The sequence below is a fragment of the Notolepis coatsorum genome (genome assembly GCF_963971535.1).
Source record: "Notolepis coatsorum genome assembly, chromosome: 19".
NCBI classification, from domain to species: Eukaryota; Metazoa; Chordata; class Actinopteri; order Aulopiformes; family Paralepididae; genus Notolepis; species Notolepis coatsorum.
In genome coordinates this window covers 26,324,640-26,346,464 of record NC_140183.1, presented here as the reverse complement: position 1 = coordinate 26,346,464, position 21,825 = coordinate 26,324,640, and the positions used below count along the sequence as shown (strand labels likewise).

Below are 21,825 nucleotides of genomic sequence, written 5' to 3'. Positions count from 1 at the left end.
TCCAGAATGTACCGCAGTAGTGTTGGATGATTGTAAGGCCTTGTCTGTGTTCCCATACTTTGCTGAGGACCTAACCTTGCCTTGTTAGCTTTTTAGAACTACGTTTTAAAAAGTAGGTCTGACTTCTACTGAAGGAATCGTTCGAACGTTAGCCTTAGGATTTTTCTGCAGGTTCTGGTTATCGCTGCAATGTGGGTGGGGGTTTTCTGATGGAAAACTCTTCCCGAGGAAGGGCGAGTGTGACCACGCCTGGTGACTTATAGTAAGTAAGTAAGTATTTATAGTAGGTCACTGGGGCGGGGCCTGGTCAAGTGCAAGGGTGTTTTTTTTTCGTTCATGTAGTACAGTAGGTACTGGAGATGAGGTATATCTCGACGGCGAAAGAGCGAGACGCTCAGCCAGTACTCATAACTAGGTTATATACATAACCTATCGTTATTTTGCTACCTGCTAACTGCGAATATTTTCATGTTGAGCTATAGATTGTGGATGGATACGCAGAAAGGTACACCATGCAAATGTCCATGCTTTATTTGTTTTAAACGAGACTATTTAGAAATGGGCAATGGGGAAATACATTGCGTTGGACAGAGGGTGGAACACAGAAAAACTAAAATGACGTAACCACTACACCTCCCTATAGCAACTCGAGTTGGACCAAGCCGGTCGTTTTGATACCTTACACTTGTATGTGGTGCGAAAGCTCTGGGAGGAGTTAGCGGACAAAAATCGGCGGAATAAATTGCCAGGTCACCCACACTAACTAGAACATATGCAAGACACACAATGTAGCATTTTCTGTATTCCTTTAATCCAAAATCTGAATTTAACATTCTACTGTACATTTAGTGCAAGTTCCGCAAAATCAAACCACCAGATTGTACTCCTGCATTTTTATAAATGTGTTGCCTGGGCATCTGTCCATTTAAATCAGTCACGAAAAATGGTAACACATTATTTTTTATATATATATATATATATATATAACCTGAAACAATAATAATCATTGGGCAACAATGAGCGACCATTATAGCATAAGAGTTTGGCAATGGATACTTCACAATGGTTGAAATTTCCCCCTTTGAGCAAACATGATCATAACCAAGAGTCATCAGTAATTGTCAACACAAACAAATATTGCATTGCTGTAGCTCACTAGATGCGTCACAAATATGACATTTAGATGAGGTTTCCCAATATAAAACCAAGTGATGTCACTGTGGATACTTGGGGCAGCAGATATTTTGTTGGTACATTGAAATTAAGCACCTATGAAAGGAAATCCCTCACTATACCCTTGCAATGCAACGTTGTTCATTCATAAATCAATCCAATCATACGTTTGATGAATAAACAATGCTGTGCTTTGCAAGAGTTGTGTGTGGGACTTCCTAATCAAATTGATCTTGTATGAAGACACACCTCCTAAAAAGTAAAGATTCTCCACCAGAGACATTTGCCGTCAATTGCTTATGGTTCTGCTCCCGTGCTGCTTTGTAAACGGGTAATGGCTCTGTTGGATTAGCTGAACTAGCCCTCGGCAGCAGTACAAATCTGCTGTAATCATCACCAACCTTTTCTAGTTCAGGAACACAATGACAAATCCATGATTTCGACCGTCGTCTTTTTGACACCATAAACAAAATGAGAAAACGGCATGAAAGTTCTTGGATACCAACTAAATAGTGAACAGAACGTGGTGAAACTGGCAACACATCCGTATGAATGGGTTAAACTTAAAGCCGTGGCGCCGCACATAGTCTTTCATGCCTGTGTCAGGCATTCTTGAGTGTCCAGAAGCGAAGCCCTTCAGTGAAAAGCAGGCTGATATCCTTGACGCTGCCAAGTCCATTGGCAAAACAAATAAATAGGGGACACATGTCATTAATTCAGCACAACACTGGAACTCCCTGTGGTGTTGCTGCACGCTGCGGTGCTCCTGAGAAAGTAAGCGCTTAGCGGGACTGTGTGCGATCCAGTCCCGGACATGACCCAACAGTCAAGAATATAACGTCTTGTGACGTCGGTCCATCATTCAGAATAATGAAGCCCACAATAAATACAGTGTATGGTTTCTAAATAGATAGCAACTGTATCTCTATGCCGTTATGGTAGGCATATGTAGCCAAACCCATCACTATTACTTTGTCAGTTGTTGATGTTGTTTTTTTGTTGGTGAAAGCCCTCCAACCTCTCGGGCTTGATCCCATTCCAAACACTTGCTCCCTTTCCAATAGCATTGATGACCTCTCATTAATAGTTACTCGTTCTGTTTGCTAGAGCAAAGACATACAATGGCTTAAGCTGCTATGAATGACACCAAAGGCATGGGTTTCATAATATTGCCCCTAACCCCCCCCCCCCCCCCCCCCCGCATGTCCGACCCCTCTCCATCTCTCATTGGAGGTGGGAGACCTTGAGAGGTGCAGCGCTGCCAAAGTCCAGGAAGAAGGGTCCTTCCTGCTTGGGCAAGAAGGTAGTGGGGATGACATTGTAGATGCCTGCCGGGACATGGTCCGCCTCCATGTAGCAAAAACCACACCTACACAGACACAGACAGAGAGAGAGGTGATTATAGTTGTGATGGGGATATAAAATAACTAAACAGGCAAATTGAAGGCATTGAAGATGCCTGTGAAGTGGATGGAGACAATCAGAGAGAGAGAGAGAGAGAGAGAGAGAGAGGCGCTGCTTGGCTCTGGGCGGGACAAATTGAGGCAAAGCGGCATAGCTGGAGTTGACATTTTTTGGAATTTTAAATCTGGTTTGGATCCACAGTGCGGCCCTAAAGTGAATGCAATTTTAAGAGTACAGTACAACAGGACTTTGAAGATCTTATGACCTATATACTATTTCACTACTTCAAAAACAGATGTGTATGTTGTTGTGTATGTATACCCGGTAGTACCAGATGTACACATGCAACTTGACATTCCCTGGAAGGGCAAGAGTTCTCTCCAGATAAAAAGCTAAACAAAAAATGAAATAAAGAATGGCTTCTTGTAAAGAATCTGCTAAATCATTTCAGTATGCACATAAAATCGGCCTAGTGAAGATACAAAAGGATATCATGGTATCAGAAAGTATTAAATCATTCTACAATGTACAAGGACAGACCTGTGTGGGCTAAATACAGCCTGCCAATCATTTCAGCCTGACCCTTCGCTTGGCCCTGCATGACCTTGAATGATTCATATTTTAGTAACGTGGTCCCACAGCAAAGTAAACGAAGAGCTGCTGAGACTTTTCTAGTAGCTTCAAACTAAAGTCAGAAGGAGCCAAATCAATTCCTTCTCAGGTCAAGGTTCAAAAGGACACGGACACCAGTCTATAATCAACTGTTATGATGTCAACACAGAAAACGCGTGACGTGTAGAGCCGTGACCGTGACAGGCGGCTGAAGGGGGGGAATAAACACTGTACGTTTCACCTCAGCTTTCATGGAGAACACGTGCCAAAACACAACATGCATGCTACAGGCACATGCTAGAGTACACAGTCAGTACACATGGTAGAGAGTACACACTACAGTCAGTACACATGGTAGAGTACAGTCAGTACACATGGTAGAGTACACAGTCAGTACACATGGTAGAGTACAGTCAGTACACATGGTAGAGTACAGTCAGTACACATGGTAGAGTACACAGTCAGTACACATGGTAGAGTACACAGTCAGTACACATGGTAGAGTACAGTCAGTACACATGGTAGAGTACAGTCAGTACACATGGTATAGAGTACACACTAGTCAGTACACATGGTAGAGTACAGTCAGTACACATGGTATAGAGTACACACTACAGTCAGTACACATGGTAGAGTACAGTCAGTACACATGGTAGAGTACAGTCAGTACACATGGTAGAGTACAGTCAGTACACATGGTATAGAGTACACACTACAGTCAGTACACATGGTAGAGTACAGTGAGTACACATGGTATAGAGTACACACTACAGTCAGTACACATGGTATAGAGTACACACTACAGTCAGTACACATGGTAGAGTACAGTCAGTACACATGGTAGAGTACAGTCAGTACACATGGTAGAGTACAGTCAGTACAGTCAGTACACATGGTAGAGTACACAATCAGTACAAATGCTCACTCTGGTCTTGTTGTCACGTTGTTCACTAAAGACTACAAGTACAGAGTCTCTGTCACCGGTTTTAATTGACATAAGAAAACAATAGGAAGTACTTGAGATTTGAGGCGAATAATAATAATAATAATAATAACTTTATTTATATAGCACTTTTCATACAAGATGGAGCCCAAAGTGCTTCACATTACATGATAAAAGAAAGATAAAACAATGAATAATAACAGATAAAAAAAATAAGTAAACCACACAGTCTAAAATCACAAGCAAAGAAAATGGATAAAATCGATGATTAAAAAAAATATAATAAAAAGAAGAGTTGCTAATTAAAAGCAATATTAAAAAGGTATGTTTTCAACTGTCGTTTAAAAATGTCCACTGAGCCAGCCTCTCTAATATTTTTTTGGGATTGTGTTCCACAGATGTGGTGCATAGAAATTAAAAGCAGATGCCCCAATTTTCCCTTGGGGCACCCCAGGAACATTTAAAAGACCAGCTGTGGATGACCAGCTGTGTGGAACTAATTCCGTGCCAACCACAAGTATAGTCGGGTTAACTCGCCATGCGTTCCGTGCCAATCATGAGTATAGTCAGGTTTTAATCGTTATTTCTTTTATTAGCGATATCCATTCATTTTTCATCCATCCAGCCTGACGTTATCATTGGGAATGGGTCTGATCTCGCAAAGGGCAAATACCGCCGCCTATCGTCTCCCAGATGGTATTGCACATCATTGGATTGGATTGGCTGGAACTGTGCATCTAAAAAATAAGTCCGGTCCAGGTTTTACTTCTCGGGCATGCAGCTGGATACTATTGCATTGAGTCCCCCCACTGGGAGAATCGTGGATCATTGTGTTTTGGACTATAACGTTGGATCAATGGATGCGATCGATATTTGGAATGGCGATCAGGAATTGGATTAATCTTTTTGCATGACATCAGATGTGAGGTAAGGCCTTTATGTTAGGAATCTTGGAGTAATCAGATGTTCCTATCACCGCCATCGGAGCGTGTGTGTGTGTGTGCGTGCGCGTGCCGTTAGCGCCGACCAAAGTACTTAGAAGCGATTTTTCAGACTCCTTCTCTTCGTACATGAGGACACATATACTATCGATAATCTAGCGTTTATTTGAAAACTATTCATAAATCAGCCGAAAAATTACAACGTGTTTTGTGTATTCCACTAAACTATCGCGGATTTCTCTGGAATTACTAGAAATATCCAAAACTATACCCATATTCAAAACGGTATAAAACGGAAATGTACTGATGAAAAAACTATCCGTTTCGTACATGTTGACTGCAAGCAAGTCATTAATAAGCGACGGGTGTATTAGACCCATAGCCATAATTTAAGATATAGTTTAAGCGTTCGCAAATATCCCCATCCTCCCATTGACTAAAGCGCTTGCACGGAAAGGGCCATCAGCAGAGGGCGCTGTTGGCCCGGAATGAGTTAGGGGGAGGGGACATAAAAAGACAGGAGATCAGAAATGTACGAGGGTGCTAAATTGTTAAGAGCTTTAAAAACAAGTAGAAGGACTTTAAAATAAATTCTAAAAGATACAGGGAGCCAATGCAACACAGCTAAAACTGGAGTAACTCTGGAGTAACTGGTGGAACGGTTCACAAAATCGACGGTTCGGTTCGTATCACGGTTTTGGGCTAACGGTTTTCGGTTCAGTTCGATATACGTTGTTTTTTATAAATAAATAAAAAATGTAACACTCAAAAATCTAAACATTTATATACAGGTGCAGCTCGATAAATTAGAATATCGTGGAAAAGTTATTTTATTTCAGTAATTCAATTCAAAAAGCGAAACTCTCGTAGATTATAGATTCATTACACACAAAGTGAAATATTTCAAGCCTTTATTTGTTTAAATTTTGATGATTATGTCTTACAGCTCATGAAAGCCCAAAAGTCTGTATCACCAATAAAAAAATTTAAATATATGTATTTTTGCTTTTGTATATAGAAATGTCGGCCTTCTGAAAAGTATGTTCATGTATGTTCACTCAGTACTTGGTTGGGGCTCCTTTTGCACAAATGACTGCATCAATACAGCTAAATATATAGACTTTTCCACAACATTCTAATTTATTGAGCTGCACCTGTATATATATAAAAAAATAAAAGGTTTAGGTTTGCCTTAAATAATGTTTGGCACACAAAGACCAAACTGACTGAAAAATATAGGCTACATTTGTCAAAGTATTAACTTAGTGCAAACAAACAATATGCTCAGCCAGCACTAGATGTCAACAATGTTTAAATTCCCTGATTGTCAGTTCTTAATGGAAAGATTAGTGTTCCGCTTGAAATTAAAGTGCAGTATTTGAAATACAATGAAAGGAATATGGCTGGATTTCTTATCAAAAGGAAACGTGTCACTGTTTCCTTAATAAATAAATAAATAAACAAATTAGAAGGCCATCAATATAAATTGCAGCATACATCAAACTAACACACACACACTGTACTGTTTCAAAACAACACTGCTCTGTTCATTCTATTTTTAAAATACGTACATTATCTGTCTACATTTATTTAGACTAACATTATTTAAATATTGAGTGCAACTGTGGTGGATTAATGTAATTCGGTGAGTTGGAACTATCTATGGGTTGGGGGACCACACGGACAATTTAGCGTCACGGACCTTCTCCACTCTAACGTTACCGGAGTTGATAACATGCAGTGGAAAAGCGACAATAGTCCCGGTTGGAGTTAGTAAACACAGTTGTATGTTAGCCTTCTTGGATGTTGAATAAACGCCTATCATTGTCTTTCAACACCCCGCCTCTCAGACTCCCATTTTCTCCTCTGCTAGCTAGTAGCTACGGTAACATTTCATTGGCTGTATTAGCTGGCGGGCTACCATAGTTAAAACGTGCGTTGTGTTGTACAAACTGCTAACGTTATGGCAAGATGTGTGTAGGCCTATGTAATGTTAATGGCTATGTTTTTAAAGTCGTAATGATGATTGATTTATATTTCACTTGCCATTTCCACAAACTGACTAGCACCTGCTGCAGCCAGCGCGGCACCTCTCTCGCCTCCGTGCCAAATGACGTTTTTTTCTTTTTTGCATCCCTGGCCTGAACCGTACAATACACAGACGCCCCAAATCGTGGAGGTTGTGTCGAACGGTGTACGGTTCGAATGCGTATCGTTCCACCCCTAATGCTCTCTCTTCCTTGTTTTCGTTAAAAGTCTAGCAGCAAGAGTTCTGAATTAGCTGTAGCTCGTCTATTGATTTTTTAGGAAGACCAGTAAAAAAGAGCATTGCAATAGACCAATCTGCTTGAAATAAAAGCATGAATTAACTTAATGTACAAGGAAAGGCAAAGGATTCCAGCAACTCCCATACTGTATGTAAGCGATGCTACAGAACAGTGCCAAGGAAGGGTTCTAGCACAACACATTTAGCAAGGTATCCAATCCAATCCAACTTTATTTATAAAGCGCTTTAACAGCCACAGGGGCACAAAGTGCTGTACAGAGGGAGCATATTAAAAAACTTTAAAGGGGAGATGAATCGTTGAACAATATGAGCCTAGTTTGTTTGTTGTGTACCTTGGGGTAAGACAGGATCCTATAATCAAATGTGAAATCCTGCTTATTTGTCTGAAAACTTAAATGTAATTTCCCCGTTTTCGCCATGGACGGCGCCATTTTAGAGTTAGCTAGATGGTGACGTCACTGTAATGGTTTGGGCTGGCTCCCGGTTTACACTGCTGGTTAGATACGTAAATATGGAGTGTCGTGAAAGTCAGTCAGTAAATTGTCAACCAAATGTAACGTTACCTACCGAAAAACGGAACCGCAGTGGTTCTTTTTGCATTGCTCCCGGCTGTTCGAATTTATTTTACCACGAAAGAGAGGAAAGTTAGTAGAAAATCACTTGGTAGTGTGAATGTGACATATCAAAATAAAGTACTCAACCTCTACTGTCTTGAACTATGAATGAACAAAACACTAACCTACCATCATTAGATAGTAGATAGTATACTTAAAATAGAAAATAGTGTTCCTCTGCTAACTTAAAATGCACTGCCCATACCTGTACAAGGTCCTGTACATCCTTGGATGTGTGTCAATCTGGAATGCTAACGTTTAACTGTACTGTGATGGACTTGTGTCTGGTCTCACCTGTAGTCTCCACTGTTCTTCTTCTGGAAGCCCGCTGGGCCTGGATCTCCTACTACAGACACCATCACCACCTCGAACCCCACGCTGTACTGCCTAGGGAGGACAGAACAGACACAACATTAAACCCTCGCTGTACTGCCTAGGGAGGACAGAACAGACAACATTAAACCCTCGCTGTACTGCCTAGGGAGGACAGAACAGAGACAACATTAAACCCTCGCTGTACTGCCTAGGGAGGACAGAACAGAGACAACATTAAACCCTCGCTGTACTGCCTAGGGAGGACAGAACAGAGACACGTTAAGGCCGCCTACCGACAACAGCTTTCACTTCAATACAGAAATTATGTTAACACTGTGGACGTGTTGGTAGGATATACATACTCCTAAACATCTATTAATATTCCTTGAAAACAAAAAGGAGAACTTGTGCAACTTTGAGATTCAAAGTAGGGACAGGTATTGTTTTCAGCGCAGCGCTCCAGGGCCCATTTCATTCTTGCATGAGGAAGGATAATAACGATAATCTAGCGTTGATTTCAGGATGATTAGATAATCAGGTGAAAAATGATACCGCGTTTAGTGGATTCCACTAAAGGGCTATTATCGCGTCTTTTCCATCAAGGCCATGGTTACACTGGGGTAAAACAGCAACGTTCTATTTTCGAATGATTACGTTTGCATGTCCAAGTTAAAAAGAAACGCAGTTTTGGAAGGAAAACGCGCTTTCCTAGTGGCAACGCTCAAAAAGGTGTTTTCGTTTTGGAAACTCACCAACAATGGTGCCATGTAATCTGCGCGAGCCGGATACGGAGCCGTTCTGCCCAATGCCCATGCGCAGTAGAGACCTGCACGGTTATTTCCAGTGTTTACAGCAGAGCTGTCCCAAGTAGCTGCGGCTACCATGTGTTGTCAAGTTATTGTTATAAGGAGCCCAGTCCAAAACTACAACAGTCTGCATACCCTTAACAATTGTGTGTATTGAGCCGTATTGTATTGTACCCATTCTGCAATCTGTTAAATAAAGTTTTCAACCATTTCTACTAGCGTTAACGTTACTACGTTAATAGCCTCGATGCTAACTATATACATGGAGAATGCCATTCACATTAGCATGTAGCTAACAACATCGGAGATCTTTTTGTGAGACTAAACTATCCGCTCTTGGTGGTAAATTGTGTTGATGTTGGTTTTGTTTCATCAACAAATGAGGCAGAACACAGTGAATGTATCCGTTTTGTTTATTGCACTTTCTTTGCTGAAAAAAATAATGCTACGTTGGCTAAATGGCTCACGCGAGGTATTTAAAGATGGTGGATTGTTGTTTTTTTTTGCAGGAAGTGTAGTGGCACGTTCAACCTTTCTGATTGGTTGAAAATGGCCTTCATGTTTGAACTACATCGCCACCTACTACTTTGGCATTGTACTACATGTATATGATTGATTGATTGATTGATTGATTGAAAACTTTATTAACAGATTGCAGAATGGGTACAATACAGTACAGCTCAATACACACAATTGTTAAGGGGATGCAGACCAGAGAAAGACTTTCGTCTTGTTTACATCAGGGTCCCCCATTTTCAATTCATCAGGACATATATGACATACAGATAGACAGTACTGCTACATCTATACATTTATGACTTACCAGATTTGCAAATACAGTACCGTTTGTGATACAAAAAGAGTCCAGAAAAGGGAGTATATACATTTGACGTAGAAACTGTACATTGGAGGAGGTTGGGTGGGGTTTTGGGGGGGTTGGGTAGGGAGGGGTTTGGGGGGGAAAACACTGTACGACTGTACAAGCAAAACTGTACATTGGGATATTGACAACCATACTGGGTAATTTACATTGGAGGGGGTTGGGGGGGGGGGGACACTGTACAAACAAGCAAAACTGTACATTGGAATATTGACAAAACCATACTAGGTAAATTACTGTACATTGGAGGGACATTTACAGGGGCCAGTTTCGAATTGCAGTCTCCCGTAGGTGTTCCTTGAGAGTGGTTTTGAAAGTGGGTAGTGATTCACATTCCTTTACAGCGTTGGGTAGGGCGTTCCACATTGATGTGGCATAATTGCGAAACGTGTTTAGTCCCTTGTTTGAGCCGAATCTGGGTTTAACATGATTTGTAGAGCTCCCTCTGGTGTTGTGATCGTGGTATATACTGATATACATCACTCTGTGCTCAGGAGGCAAAACGATGTCTAACTTGCCTGTCATTACGTAGCGTTCTGAAAAACGAAACTGAAACTGAAAACGAAACTGGCCCTAATGTAACCGCAGCCTAAGAATCACCAAAACTATACTCATATTCAAAATGGTATAAAACGGAAATGTACGGATTAAAAAACAATCTGTTTCGTGCATGTTGACTGGAAGCAACTCACTGACAATCGACGGGTGTATTAGACCCATAGCTATAATATAAGATATATTTTAAGCACTTGCAAGTGAACAAAGCGCCCCATTGACTTACAGCACTGGCGTTCTATACAGAAGGTAAACAGCGACCCCTGGCCGTGAATGTGTTAATTGGCTGATATCAATCCCTGTCTCCTGAGCCGTTCAGCCATTGTGTAGTGTGATGTGTGCCTGGTGCAAGTTTATGGCAGCCATTGAGCCTGCGTAGCCCAAGGTTGGGTGCTACACCCTACATTGTAAAGCGATTTGAGTATCTAGAAAAGCGCTGTATAAATGCAATGATGATGCCTTCATTCAAACAGTACCGTCCACGTCCACAGTCCCAAGCTTTACTGTGTACAGAACACGTCTGCCAGCAGCTTACAGTACAAGTAAGCACATGAAATGACATCAGCACAGTGGGGACCAACATCATCCACCCATGCACAGTATAGAGAGAAGGAAACAGAGGAGGGTATGGAAAGATGGACTGACTGAACATGTGTGTGTGTGTTGGGGGGGAGGACTCTACATCAATCATACATAAAAGCCCTGAACATTAACATAATAATAGTGCATACAAACCTGAAAGCTTGGATTGCAGACAGACAGACAGACAGACAGACAGACAGACAGACAGACAGACAGACAGACAGACAGGCAGACCAATGTTCCCTCCTGCCCAGAAATGGCAGAGAGGCCCCAAAATCTGATATTATCACGATACTAGAGTAATAATATAATATTGTAACATCACGATATTGCGATATATTGACTTTTTTCAACTGCAAATTACTGTATGTCCCTAATGGAAAACAATGTCAAAATATGCAATAAAAGCCTCTTTACACACTTTCTCAATAAAGAAAAACATTGTATGACACATTTAAAACAGATTTGCACTGCTAATTTGAAGCGTAACATGTTGATGTCTTGTACAGTTGTTATGTCCATTATGGGCAAATAAAGAGAAAATGTCTGTCTGAAAACATTTCTTGTTAAGGTTTGGATTTTGTGTGCCCTGTATGCAAGATGCATGTCCTTTGCCAGTCACATACCTATTTAAGTGATGAACTGCACTACGTGTGGTTGTTTTTTTTAGAGATTTTAGAGACGTTTTATACTCGTGCTACAATATTTTGGCCTGTGCTGCAAAACTACTAACCTCTGTAGCTCCAGTGCTATGTGCAAAAAAAGTTTAGGTACAGCCCTGTGCAGGGTGTGGCTGAATATGAAATGGTGCTGGGAGGGGGGGGGGGGGGTTATAATACATCCCACTGAGTCACCCTGCCTGCCCCTGGTGAGAGAGTGTGTGTGTGTGTGTGTGTGTGTGTGTGTGTGTGTGTGTGTGTACGCGTGTGTACGTGTGTGTGTGTGTGTGTGTGTTTGAGACAGAGAAATAGAGTGAGAGACAGAGAAGGTGGAATGGCAGACAGAGAAGGAGAGATGAGAGATGAGCGAATTATATGGTTATAATGTGTGTCTGAACGTGTGTGTATGTCAGAAAAACCCCACCACACCAGTTTGTAATTGGAGGATCAGGAAGAGAGGGCAAAGTTTGAATGACGCAGTAAGCTGGGGACAGGCAGTGAGTCATCCCATTAGTCAATCTCATAATAAATCCAACCAGATCCATTAACTCATTCAGCGCCAGGGGTCGCTGTCTACCTTCTGGCTAGAACGCCATCGCTTTAATCAATGGAGAGACTGCGAAATTTGCGAGTGCTTAAAATTAGGGATGGCCGATATTATCGGCCGATATCGGCAGTAAAATGTGATATCCAAAAATATCGGTATCAAAAAAAAAAAAAAAAAAACAATAACAACATTGCATCCAGTGAAATTATTAGTTACCTAAAATTATTCTTTTTTTTGGGGGGGGGAAACCCTGCATATATCGGTATCGGTTGATATCGGTATCGGAAATTAAGAGTTGGACAATATCGGAATATCGGTATCGGTAAAAAAGCCAATATCGAGCATCCCTACTTAAAATATATCTTATATTATAGCTATGGGTCTAATAACATCGTCGATTGTCAGTGAGTTGCTTCTGGTCAACATGCAAAAAACTGATTGTTTTTTTATCCGTACATTTCCGTTTTATACCGTTTTGAATATGAGTATAGTTTGTGATTCTTAGTAATCCCAGGAAAAGACGCGATAATAGCATTTTAGTGGAATCCACTTATCACGTTGTCATTTTTCACCTGATTATCGAATATTCCTGAAATCAACGCTAGATTATCGTTATTATCCTTCCTCATGCAAGAATGAAACGGGGCTTGTAGCGGGGCGCTCACCCCCCCCACCCCACTGCAGGCAACGGTAAACAGCACACACACAGTCCACACACACAGCTTCGATCGCAGGAGAACGAAATATCAGATCAACGCAAGATTTGATATATAGTGTTCTTACCTCGTCTCTGATGTAATACAAAAAAATGTATCCAATTATCTGATCGCCATTCCAAATACTGCTTGTGGAGGTCCGTCCCACGTTGTCCGGCATTGCATATGAAGGGGGGCCCAGCCTCGCAGATGTATCGTTGTAAACGCTCGTCCTGCAGGAGTATTTAAACCCCGCCCGCACGGCTCAGATCGGCCCAGAAAAGACCCATTCCCAATGATAACATCAGGCTTATTTTTACGCACAGTTATTGGCATGTTTGAAGGCTCACGGTGTTCCATTAACGATACCAATTGCACACCACAGATACCACAAATGTTTCTATGAAAGAGAGACATCGAGAGGTTTTGTATCAGATTTCTATCATCAATTACTACCGGCTTCGTATGAAACCCTCCACCTAGACTGTTTGGAGGAGGGATATACCAGACCTAGAAAAAGATTTTGATTGGCAAGAAGCCTGGGCAAATGTTCGACTTGCATCAAGGAACCCGGACCATCAACAAATCAATCTTAACTATATTCATAGGACATACTTGACTCCTATAAGACTGAACAGAATGGGTCTTAAACAAGACTCCAAATGCTCCTTATGTACAAATGGGGACGAGGGGACATTTATGCACATGTATTGGGACTGCCCACCAGTTAAGATATTCTGGGAAGAAGTGACCCAGCAATTATCAAATCTCTTAATTTTGAATATACCTGTACACCCCTCTATATTACTGCTGAATGATGTTTTTGAATATGCAGTACCTATACAACAAAAGAGATTGGTTTTATCTGGTTTTATCTGGTATTACAGTGGCTAAAAAACTGATAGCATCACGATGGTTTCAACCGGAATAAATGTGCCGAAAGGTCTGGATTCTTACATATATCGATGTGATTTATCTAGAAATATCTACAGCAAGAATTTTGGGTCTCAATGAATCCAAATTGACAATGTGGTTAGAAGTGGTGGAGAGAATAAAAGCTAGCATTTAATGGTAATGTCTGGTTAGGAGCGAAGGATAATGGACGGATTATCCATGGGGGGGTCCAGGGCGGGGGGTGCGAGCAAGAGCATATGTGTGTAGGGGAATAGATAGCAGGTATTAGGGGTATATCTTGTATAAGACATTTATCCAAACGATGAGTTAACGGATGTACACTGTTTTACAATGCTTGTATATCTAATCGTGTGTTGTCATGTTTGTTTATGTGTTTGTTTAAAAAATTATAAAAAAATTAAATACAAAAAAACATCAGGCTGGATGGAGGAAGAATGAATGGATATAGCTAATAAAAGAAATAACGATTAAACGTAAGTTTTCTCGTGATTGGTGCTGAACGGTTGGCGAGTTAACTCGACTTTTTCCGTGATTGGCGCAGAATGAGTTAAGAAAGCTTTGTGGAACGCAGCACAGTAGAAGCTAGTTCATCTGAAGTCATAGGACCTCCTGACCCCGCAGGGCATTAGGTGCGGAATATGTGGGAAATATATAGCACAGGATGTACGCTTTTAAGCATCGCCATGAAGCTCTAACATGTCATCACATACGGAGATGGATTGATAAATTAATGTTCTCTGTTCTCATTATCACTAACTAGTCTGGTCTATACATGCACTGTTGGATGATACAGTAGCTAGCAACACAGGGTCAGTAACCTAATCATGATATGTATTGTATTCAGTGTAACTGGTGTCTAGTCTATACATGCACTGCTGGATGCTCACTACATTTCCCTACAAAGCAACAACCATGCTGAATGCCACACTGCTAAATACTAAATAAGTAAAGAGGACTAAATGTATACTGATAAATGGAGAATACAGTATATATATATATAATCGACGGTCCCTATTAAACGTACTTGAAGTCCTGTTGTCCTTGTACTATGTGTGTTTTCAAAATGTGGAACTATGCAAGTTGTTATGTTTTAGCATTATTACCAGAGACACTCTATATAATGAGGAGACAAAGCACTAACAAACCTATTGAGAAAAAATAATTAAATGTGATATTATTTTATGTAATATGATATAGTCTACTGCATTTTGAGGTGAAATGTCAGGTTTAAAGATGTTTAAAATGAATACGGCTCTCTGCAGTGGGTGGTTGCCATGGTAACTAAGGCAGAAACCACTGGATGGTGCATGTGGGTCAGGTTCTTGTTAGTCTCGTTAGCTGTTGTTATCAAGATGCCGGTGGAGTGAGCAGACTTCTCTTGAGAGACTTCATTATTACCACCAAGACAAAATTCCTGTACATTCGTATCTGACAAATAATATTTGACAAGAGTTCTAATTTTGTAACTGCAATGTCTGTGAAAATAATGATAGTGTGCTACTTTGTCCTGATGTTAGCCTGACCTGGATCCTCGGAGCTCGATGAGCAGGGGTCCTGAGCGCTCCAGGTTGAACTGGTAGATGGGGTTGTGCTTGTATGAGTCTTTGTAGTTCCCACAGCCCCCAGCACTGGTCCCCTTCCACTGCCCGTTGATCTGTAATAATAATAATATGGCTATTTACTGTTTTACAAAATACTTATAGATACCATAACAAATCATAAATCAAAGTAGAAAAACGAATAAAAAAAACAAGACACAAATGAATAACAAAATCATAATTATTTTAATTAATTAAATAAAATAAGAAAATAGTTTTAAGAACCAGAAAAAACTGGTAGAATAAAGCCAGACATAGACGGGGGTATGTGTTAAACACTGTTTAGATCATATTCACTGTTTGCTAACCTTATGCAACGTTACGATAGCGACAGTACTGCCTGCTAGCATAACATTAGCTGATGACAACAAGCTGTATTATTCAGATTCCAGAGGGTGTATGTCGAATTATGATACATGGAAACAAGAATAGACACTCCTTGTTTTTATTTAAAGGGGAACTATTTAGCTATTTCTTTCACTATTTGGGCAATTTTACACAATTCTTGTGAATCTATGGAACACATCTGTAAGGTTTTTTTCAATAAAATTCATTGTTTTGTATTTTTAATCAAGTACTTTGGTGCACCACTTTCTCCCCTTACAAAATCCAAGCTGTTTTTGGCTGGACTCCGCCCATACTCGCAATGCGCTTTGAGTGACAGTCACCCACCTGCACTGGCAGATACCTTTGGGGGAGAGAGAGAGAGATAGAGAGGGAGAGAGAGAGAAAGAGAGAGAGAGGTAGACAGATAGAGAGAGGGAGAGAGAGACAGACAGAGAGACGAGAGCACAGAGCGCGATGCGAGTCGCGAGTGTGTGTAAGCAGGGGGAGAGAGCTGAGGAGAGATCGCTCCAAGACTTGCAGCGTATGAGCCTCTCTCTCTCTCCCTCTCTCTATTTGTCTCTCCCTCTCTCTCTCTCTCTCTCTCTCTCTCTCTCTCTCTCTTTTGGGGAAGTGCAAGTGTCTGACAGGGAAACCGCTTCTGCATTATTTCCACTCGCTCCGTTTTGGTCATAACTTCAATGACTCAATCACTATTCTTACATGTCACAGATTGATGTAAATTCAGAATGGCTTGGTTTAGTGGGGGAGGATCTTCTCTCAGCTGAACTGGAGGAATGCGCCTGAATGAGAATTTCACACCTAGTCAGTCAGTGTTGGTACAACCCCACATTGCTAGAAAACAATGCAAACCACTGGAAAAGGCCATTTATAAGATAGGGGACCTTTAAAAAAAAATAGTAATTTTTTTGCTCGTAGGTCATGGTATAAGCAGAAATGCCCTTCAAGCCATACATTAACATATTTTAATGTATTCTGCGGAGACAACCATTCACGCCTCCACCTGGTCTATTAAAATATGTTAATGTCAAGCTTACATATAGTGCAGCAGACACATCCCTGACACTCCATTCTTAGTGAAGGAGGAACACAATACACTGCACATTAACATTTCATGTTCCATGTTCAAGTACAGCATTAAGATGATATTAACCCCTTCATCTCTATCATATCTGTTATAATAACTTACCCTTTTGGTGTGAGTGAAGGGTGTCGGAATCTTGGAGAAAGTAAACTTGGACCCGGAATACACCTGTTGAGTGGGGGGAGGGGGGTATGTGTTAGTATAAATACAAAACAACATCATTTATTTATTACTATCCACACATAAATAATAGACAAAATCAACTAAATAAAAAGTAGCACATCAAAGATAGAAATTAATGCTTGCCGTTTGTGCTTTGATCTTTGGCGAGAACTCTTTAGGGAGGGAGGGCGAGTGAGCAAGTGAGCGAGCTTCAGTTAATTTAAGCTTAAGATGAGAGGAGCGGATGTGAAGAAAGAGGGGTTGAGGAAAGAGGAGTGGACGTGCTGAGAGGGAATTAGTATCGCTGTTGCATAAGATAGAAATACACACCCACGTTGGTATTACTATACGTACAAACGTACAAAGGGGATCAATAAAGGAATATCTTATCTTATGCTAACCCTAATCCCTTACCATAACCTCGGCCAAACTCCAATGCCAAACCATTACCATAACCTTGACCCAACTCTAATGCTAACCCCTTACCGTAACCTTGACCTAACTCTAATGCTAACCCCTTACCGTAACCTTGACCTAACTCTAATGCTAACCCTTACCATAACCTTGACCCAACTCTAATGCTAACCCCTTACCGTAACTTTGACCTAACTCTAATGCTAACCCCTTATCATAACCTTGACCTAACTCTAATGCTAACCCCTTACCGTAACTTTGACCTAACTCTAATGCTAACCCCTTACCGTAACCTTGACCTAACTCTAATGCTAACTGTAACTGAGGGGTACAATTCCCTGACTGTATTGATAAGTATGGTATCATTAAACCACTACCGCTTTATGTACTTTAATTACTGGCCATACAGTACATGATATATAAATATAATGAACACTTCCCACAATGAACCGGTTCTACACAAAGTTGTCTTTAAGTATTTATTGCAGCAAAAGGTACATAATACTTCTCTATTATACTTTGAATGCACTTGTAAGGCAAAGGAATGTGCGTAGGCAAATCAACAATGAATGTCCATTCTCTGGTTACGCAGGAGGTAATTATACAACCTGAATCTTAGGGAATTATATCTATGGTACACTAGTAATATATAGCGGGAGATACTGGAAGGGTCCCCCTGGTTGTAAGCCAGCAGGGGTAGAGGATCTGTCGGTAGTAGAGAGTCTGGTCAACGATGACTAAGGAGACTCCAAGTACAGGAGACGGTGCAATAGCCTCTTGATCCACAGACGAATACAGCTGTTCTCCGTAGACTGTAGCTCCACAGTGAAGAAAGCTAGCCGGCCTCAGGCTCTCTGAGGCGCGGACTCGACTTGGCTCCTCACAGGGTAAATCCAACACGTGCAGGCGTCGGCGATTCTCCGCTCCATAAATCACAGGACCAAAACAAATATAATCCAGCCGCAAAGGGCTATGTAGTCGTCGGGTAGATTAATCCAGTGTACATGTCCACACGGTTCTCGTCTAGGTCTCCTCGGGTGAAAGCGCCATGAAAGCAGCCCAGCCTGGATAAGAACTCTAGCTGGTACGAGGAAGCGTTGGTGATGCTGGTCACTGTAGAACTTTAGCCGCACGATACACTATACACAAATAGACTATTACTGACTTAATAGAAATATGTCGCACTCGACGGTATAGCGCCAAACTCTGACAATTCATTATTAATTCGCACGCGGTCTCAATGCTCTATTCTGGGGCCAAACAGGCCATACTTCACCGCACGGAGTGTCGTGGGTGAGGCTTCAACTTATCGGGTAACTCTTAGACTAAGCGCTTCTGTATTCACCTGCGCCATATTTATATGCACGGTGAACAAACTAGTGCCAACGACATTTCTGTCTCGTATCCCTGGGCAAGGCCGGGCATGCACAGACATGTCTTGACGGTGACTTTGAACCTGACTCCGGAGGCATGGCTCTGGCGCCTGTGGACCGCTGTCCAATAGGAGAATGAAATATTATGGTCTGTAGTAGGCTAAAGGGATATTCCGTGTATATGTACAAGGAATATACAAGGGATATCAAACGATATACAAATACTATGCAATATATATCAATCAATAAATATATATATTCGGTTTAATCTGATCCTTTGTAACAGCCGCCCCCTAATTAGTCCCACCTAATTAGCTAAGCAGAGACAGATTAACCGCACTGTCCACTACTCAATGTCTGTTGTGAGGGGTCGGTCAGTTCACAAAGTCATGGGGTCATGGTCGTCATCGATAGTATCGGGGAGCCTTGGCAGTTCTATTAGCCTCGCCACGGGTCGGGTGTAGATCCGTCCTTGGACGAGCACTTCGGCTGCTCGGACCTTTCCGTCGGCACCGGTGATCACTTTGCTTACGCGGCCAGCCGGCCACATAGCTCGGGGTAGTGACTGGTCGATAATCATGACGACTGTTCCTTCTGTCAAATTGTCTCTCTCTTTCACCCATTTCTGGCCGGTCTGTAGAGACGGTAGATAGTGGAGTAGGAAGCTGTTCCAAAACTTGTCAGCCAATACTTGACTGTACCTCCACATTCTTCGGCCGTTCGCTTCTTCAGGCCTGTACATTGTCTGTGGTAGCGCGGGGTCCAGCCGCCCCATCAAGAGTGTGTTGGGGGTGACTGGGTCGACATCTGCTACATCACTTGAGACGTAACCGAGGGGCTTTGAGTTCAATACTCCCTCGATCTCCGTGAGGACTGTCATTAGGACTTCTTCCGCCACTGTCTGGGCCCCAAGCACGACGTACAGGGCTGTCTTTATTGAACGTACTTCTCGTTCCCAAGTTCCACCGAAGTGAGGTGCGTTCGGGGGATTAAACTGGAAGTCAATCTGGGATGGAGCGAGGTGGGTCTTAAGTTCTGGGCCCATAGCTTGGAAGCTCTCTCTCAGCTCTCTTTCTCCGCCTTTGAAGTTTGTCCCGTGATCAGACAATAATATAGACGGTTTGCCTTTCCGCGATGTGAATCTTCGGAAGGCCATAAGGAATGAGTCTGTGCTCATGGTTGGAAGGAGTTCTATATGCATCGCTCGGGTGGTCATGCATTTGAATACAATACCCCACCGCTTCTCGGTTCCTCTTCCTTTCTTTATATACAGCGGGCCGAAACAGTCCATACCGGTGGAGTGAAAAGGCTTGTCGCCGAGTCGGAGGCGACAGGGAGGTAGGTCAGCCATCCGGGGTATACTGGGCTGCGCTCGCCACTTACGACAGTCTAGACAGGTTCACTGGAAGCGCCGCACTGCTTCTCTCCCTTGCAGTATCCAATAACGACGTCTGATCTCTGCGAAGACTCTCTCTGCCCCGGCGTGATGCACATCCTCGTCGTATTTCTTTATGATCAGCTCTGTGACCTTGTGTCGGCTGTTTAAGACTATCGGGTACTTGACGTCATCCGGTAAGTCTGGAGCTCTCCGCAGACGACCACCCACTCTGATGAGACCATGGGCGTCTCTCTCGGGGGCTAGGTGGAGCAGTCTGCTGTCTGATGGGACGGGCTTTGCTCCCTGTAGACAGTCTAGCTCATCGGGGAACGAGTCTCTCTGGGCTCGTTGTAGTAGAAGAAGTTCTGCTTCTTCGTAGTCAGCTGCTGTAATGTCAGTAGTGAGCTGAACCTCTGGGTGGTGCCACAGGAATGTCTTTAGCTGCGCACTCTCTAGGGTGAGGCAATCGTCTATGTCGGGGTCTGTGGAGACGAGTGTGTTCAATCCACAGAACATAGATTTCTTGTTTTCGGCCTCCTCTTTACTCGCTTCCCGTGGGGTGGGTGTAGGCCACTCTTCTTCCGGGAGCTTGAGGAACTCTGGCCCGTCACTGTATAGGTTGTGACGGGTGAGGTCATCCAGGGACATTCCCCGGGTGATGACGTCAGCTGGGTTGTGTTTTGTGTCCACATACCTCCAGCTTGCTACTTCTGTTAAATCTTGAATCTCTGTGACTCTGACTCCCACGAAGACCTTGTATCTGCACGAATCAGACCGGATCCATGTGAGTACTGTCATGGAGTCTGACCACAAGATTGTTCTTTGCACCGGAATGGTGAGTTCACGTTGGTTTAACGTGGCGAGTTGCGCTCCTGCTAGGGCTGCGCAGAGCTCTAGACGCGGGATAGATTGTTGCTTTCGTGGGGCTATTCTTGAGCGAGCCAGGATGAAAGCAGTATGTATTTCTCCTCCCTCCTCTCGGGCACGCAAGTAGGCCACCGAACCGTAGGCTACTTCGGAGGCGTCGCTGAAGACGTGCAGGTCCATCTGGCACGTCTCCGGCCTCACTGTGGGTGGGAAGTAGCTGCGGCGTATGTTGACACCTGGGAGTGAGCCGAGTTCCGTCTCCCACTCTCTCCATGTGGATGCAAGGTGTTCGGGTATGGGGTCGTCCCAGCCCTGGTCCTTGTCCCATAACGCTCTTACAATCATCTTTGCCCTGGTGGTGTAAGGTAGAATACATCCCAACGGGTCATATTGTCTGGCGAGTGTTCTGTATACACTCCGTCTGGTGGTCGGTAGTGCAGTCGACCTTCCCTGCTCCTTGGTCAGGGGTGTGTGTTTATAATGGAGCGAGTCTGTTTTGAAGCGCCAGACTAGTCCTAATGTCATTTCTTGGGCTTCTCCTGGGATGGTCGCCATCCAGGTCTCGCTGCTTGCTGCCTTGTCCTCGGGGGAGAGGCTGCGCAATACTTGCGGGTCGCTGCTGGCCCACTGCCTGAGATCAAAGCCGCCTTTGATCAGGGAGGCGCGGAGCTTGAGT

General features: G+C 42.7%; 1 protein-coding gene across 1 annotated transcript in view; it reads right to left on the bottom strand.

Annotated features, from left to right (window-relative positions):
- Window positions 1–2,397: 2,397 nt before the first annotated feature.
- capn7 (calpain 7) overlaps window positions 2,398–21,825 on the bottom strand; it is a gene marked incomplete at its 3' end in the record, with an annotated part of 73,380 nt that continues 53,952 nt past the window's right edge. Inside the window, exons 18-21 of the mRNA XM_084335976.1 lie at window positions 17,061–17,123; window positions 15,452–15,582; window positions 8,269–8,361; window positions 2,398–2,542 (exon numbers count right to left, since the gene is read on the bottom strand). Coding sequence (XP_084192102.1) covers window positions 2,398–2,542; window positions 8,269–8,361; window positions 15,452–15,582; window positions 17,061–17,123 — 432 coding nt within the window. The remainder of the gene's footprint in view (window positions 2,543–8,268; window positions 8,362–15,451; window positions 15,583–17,060; window positions 17,124–21,825) is intronic.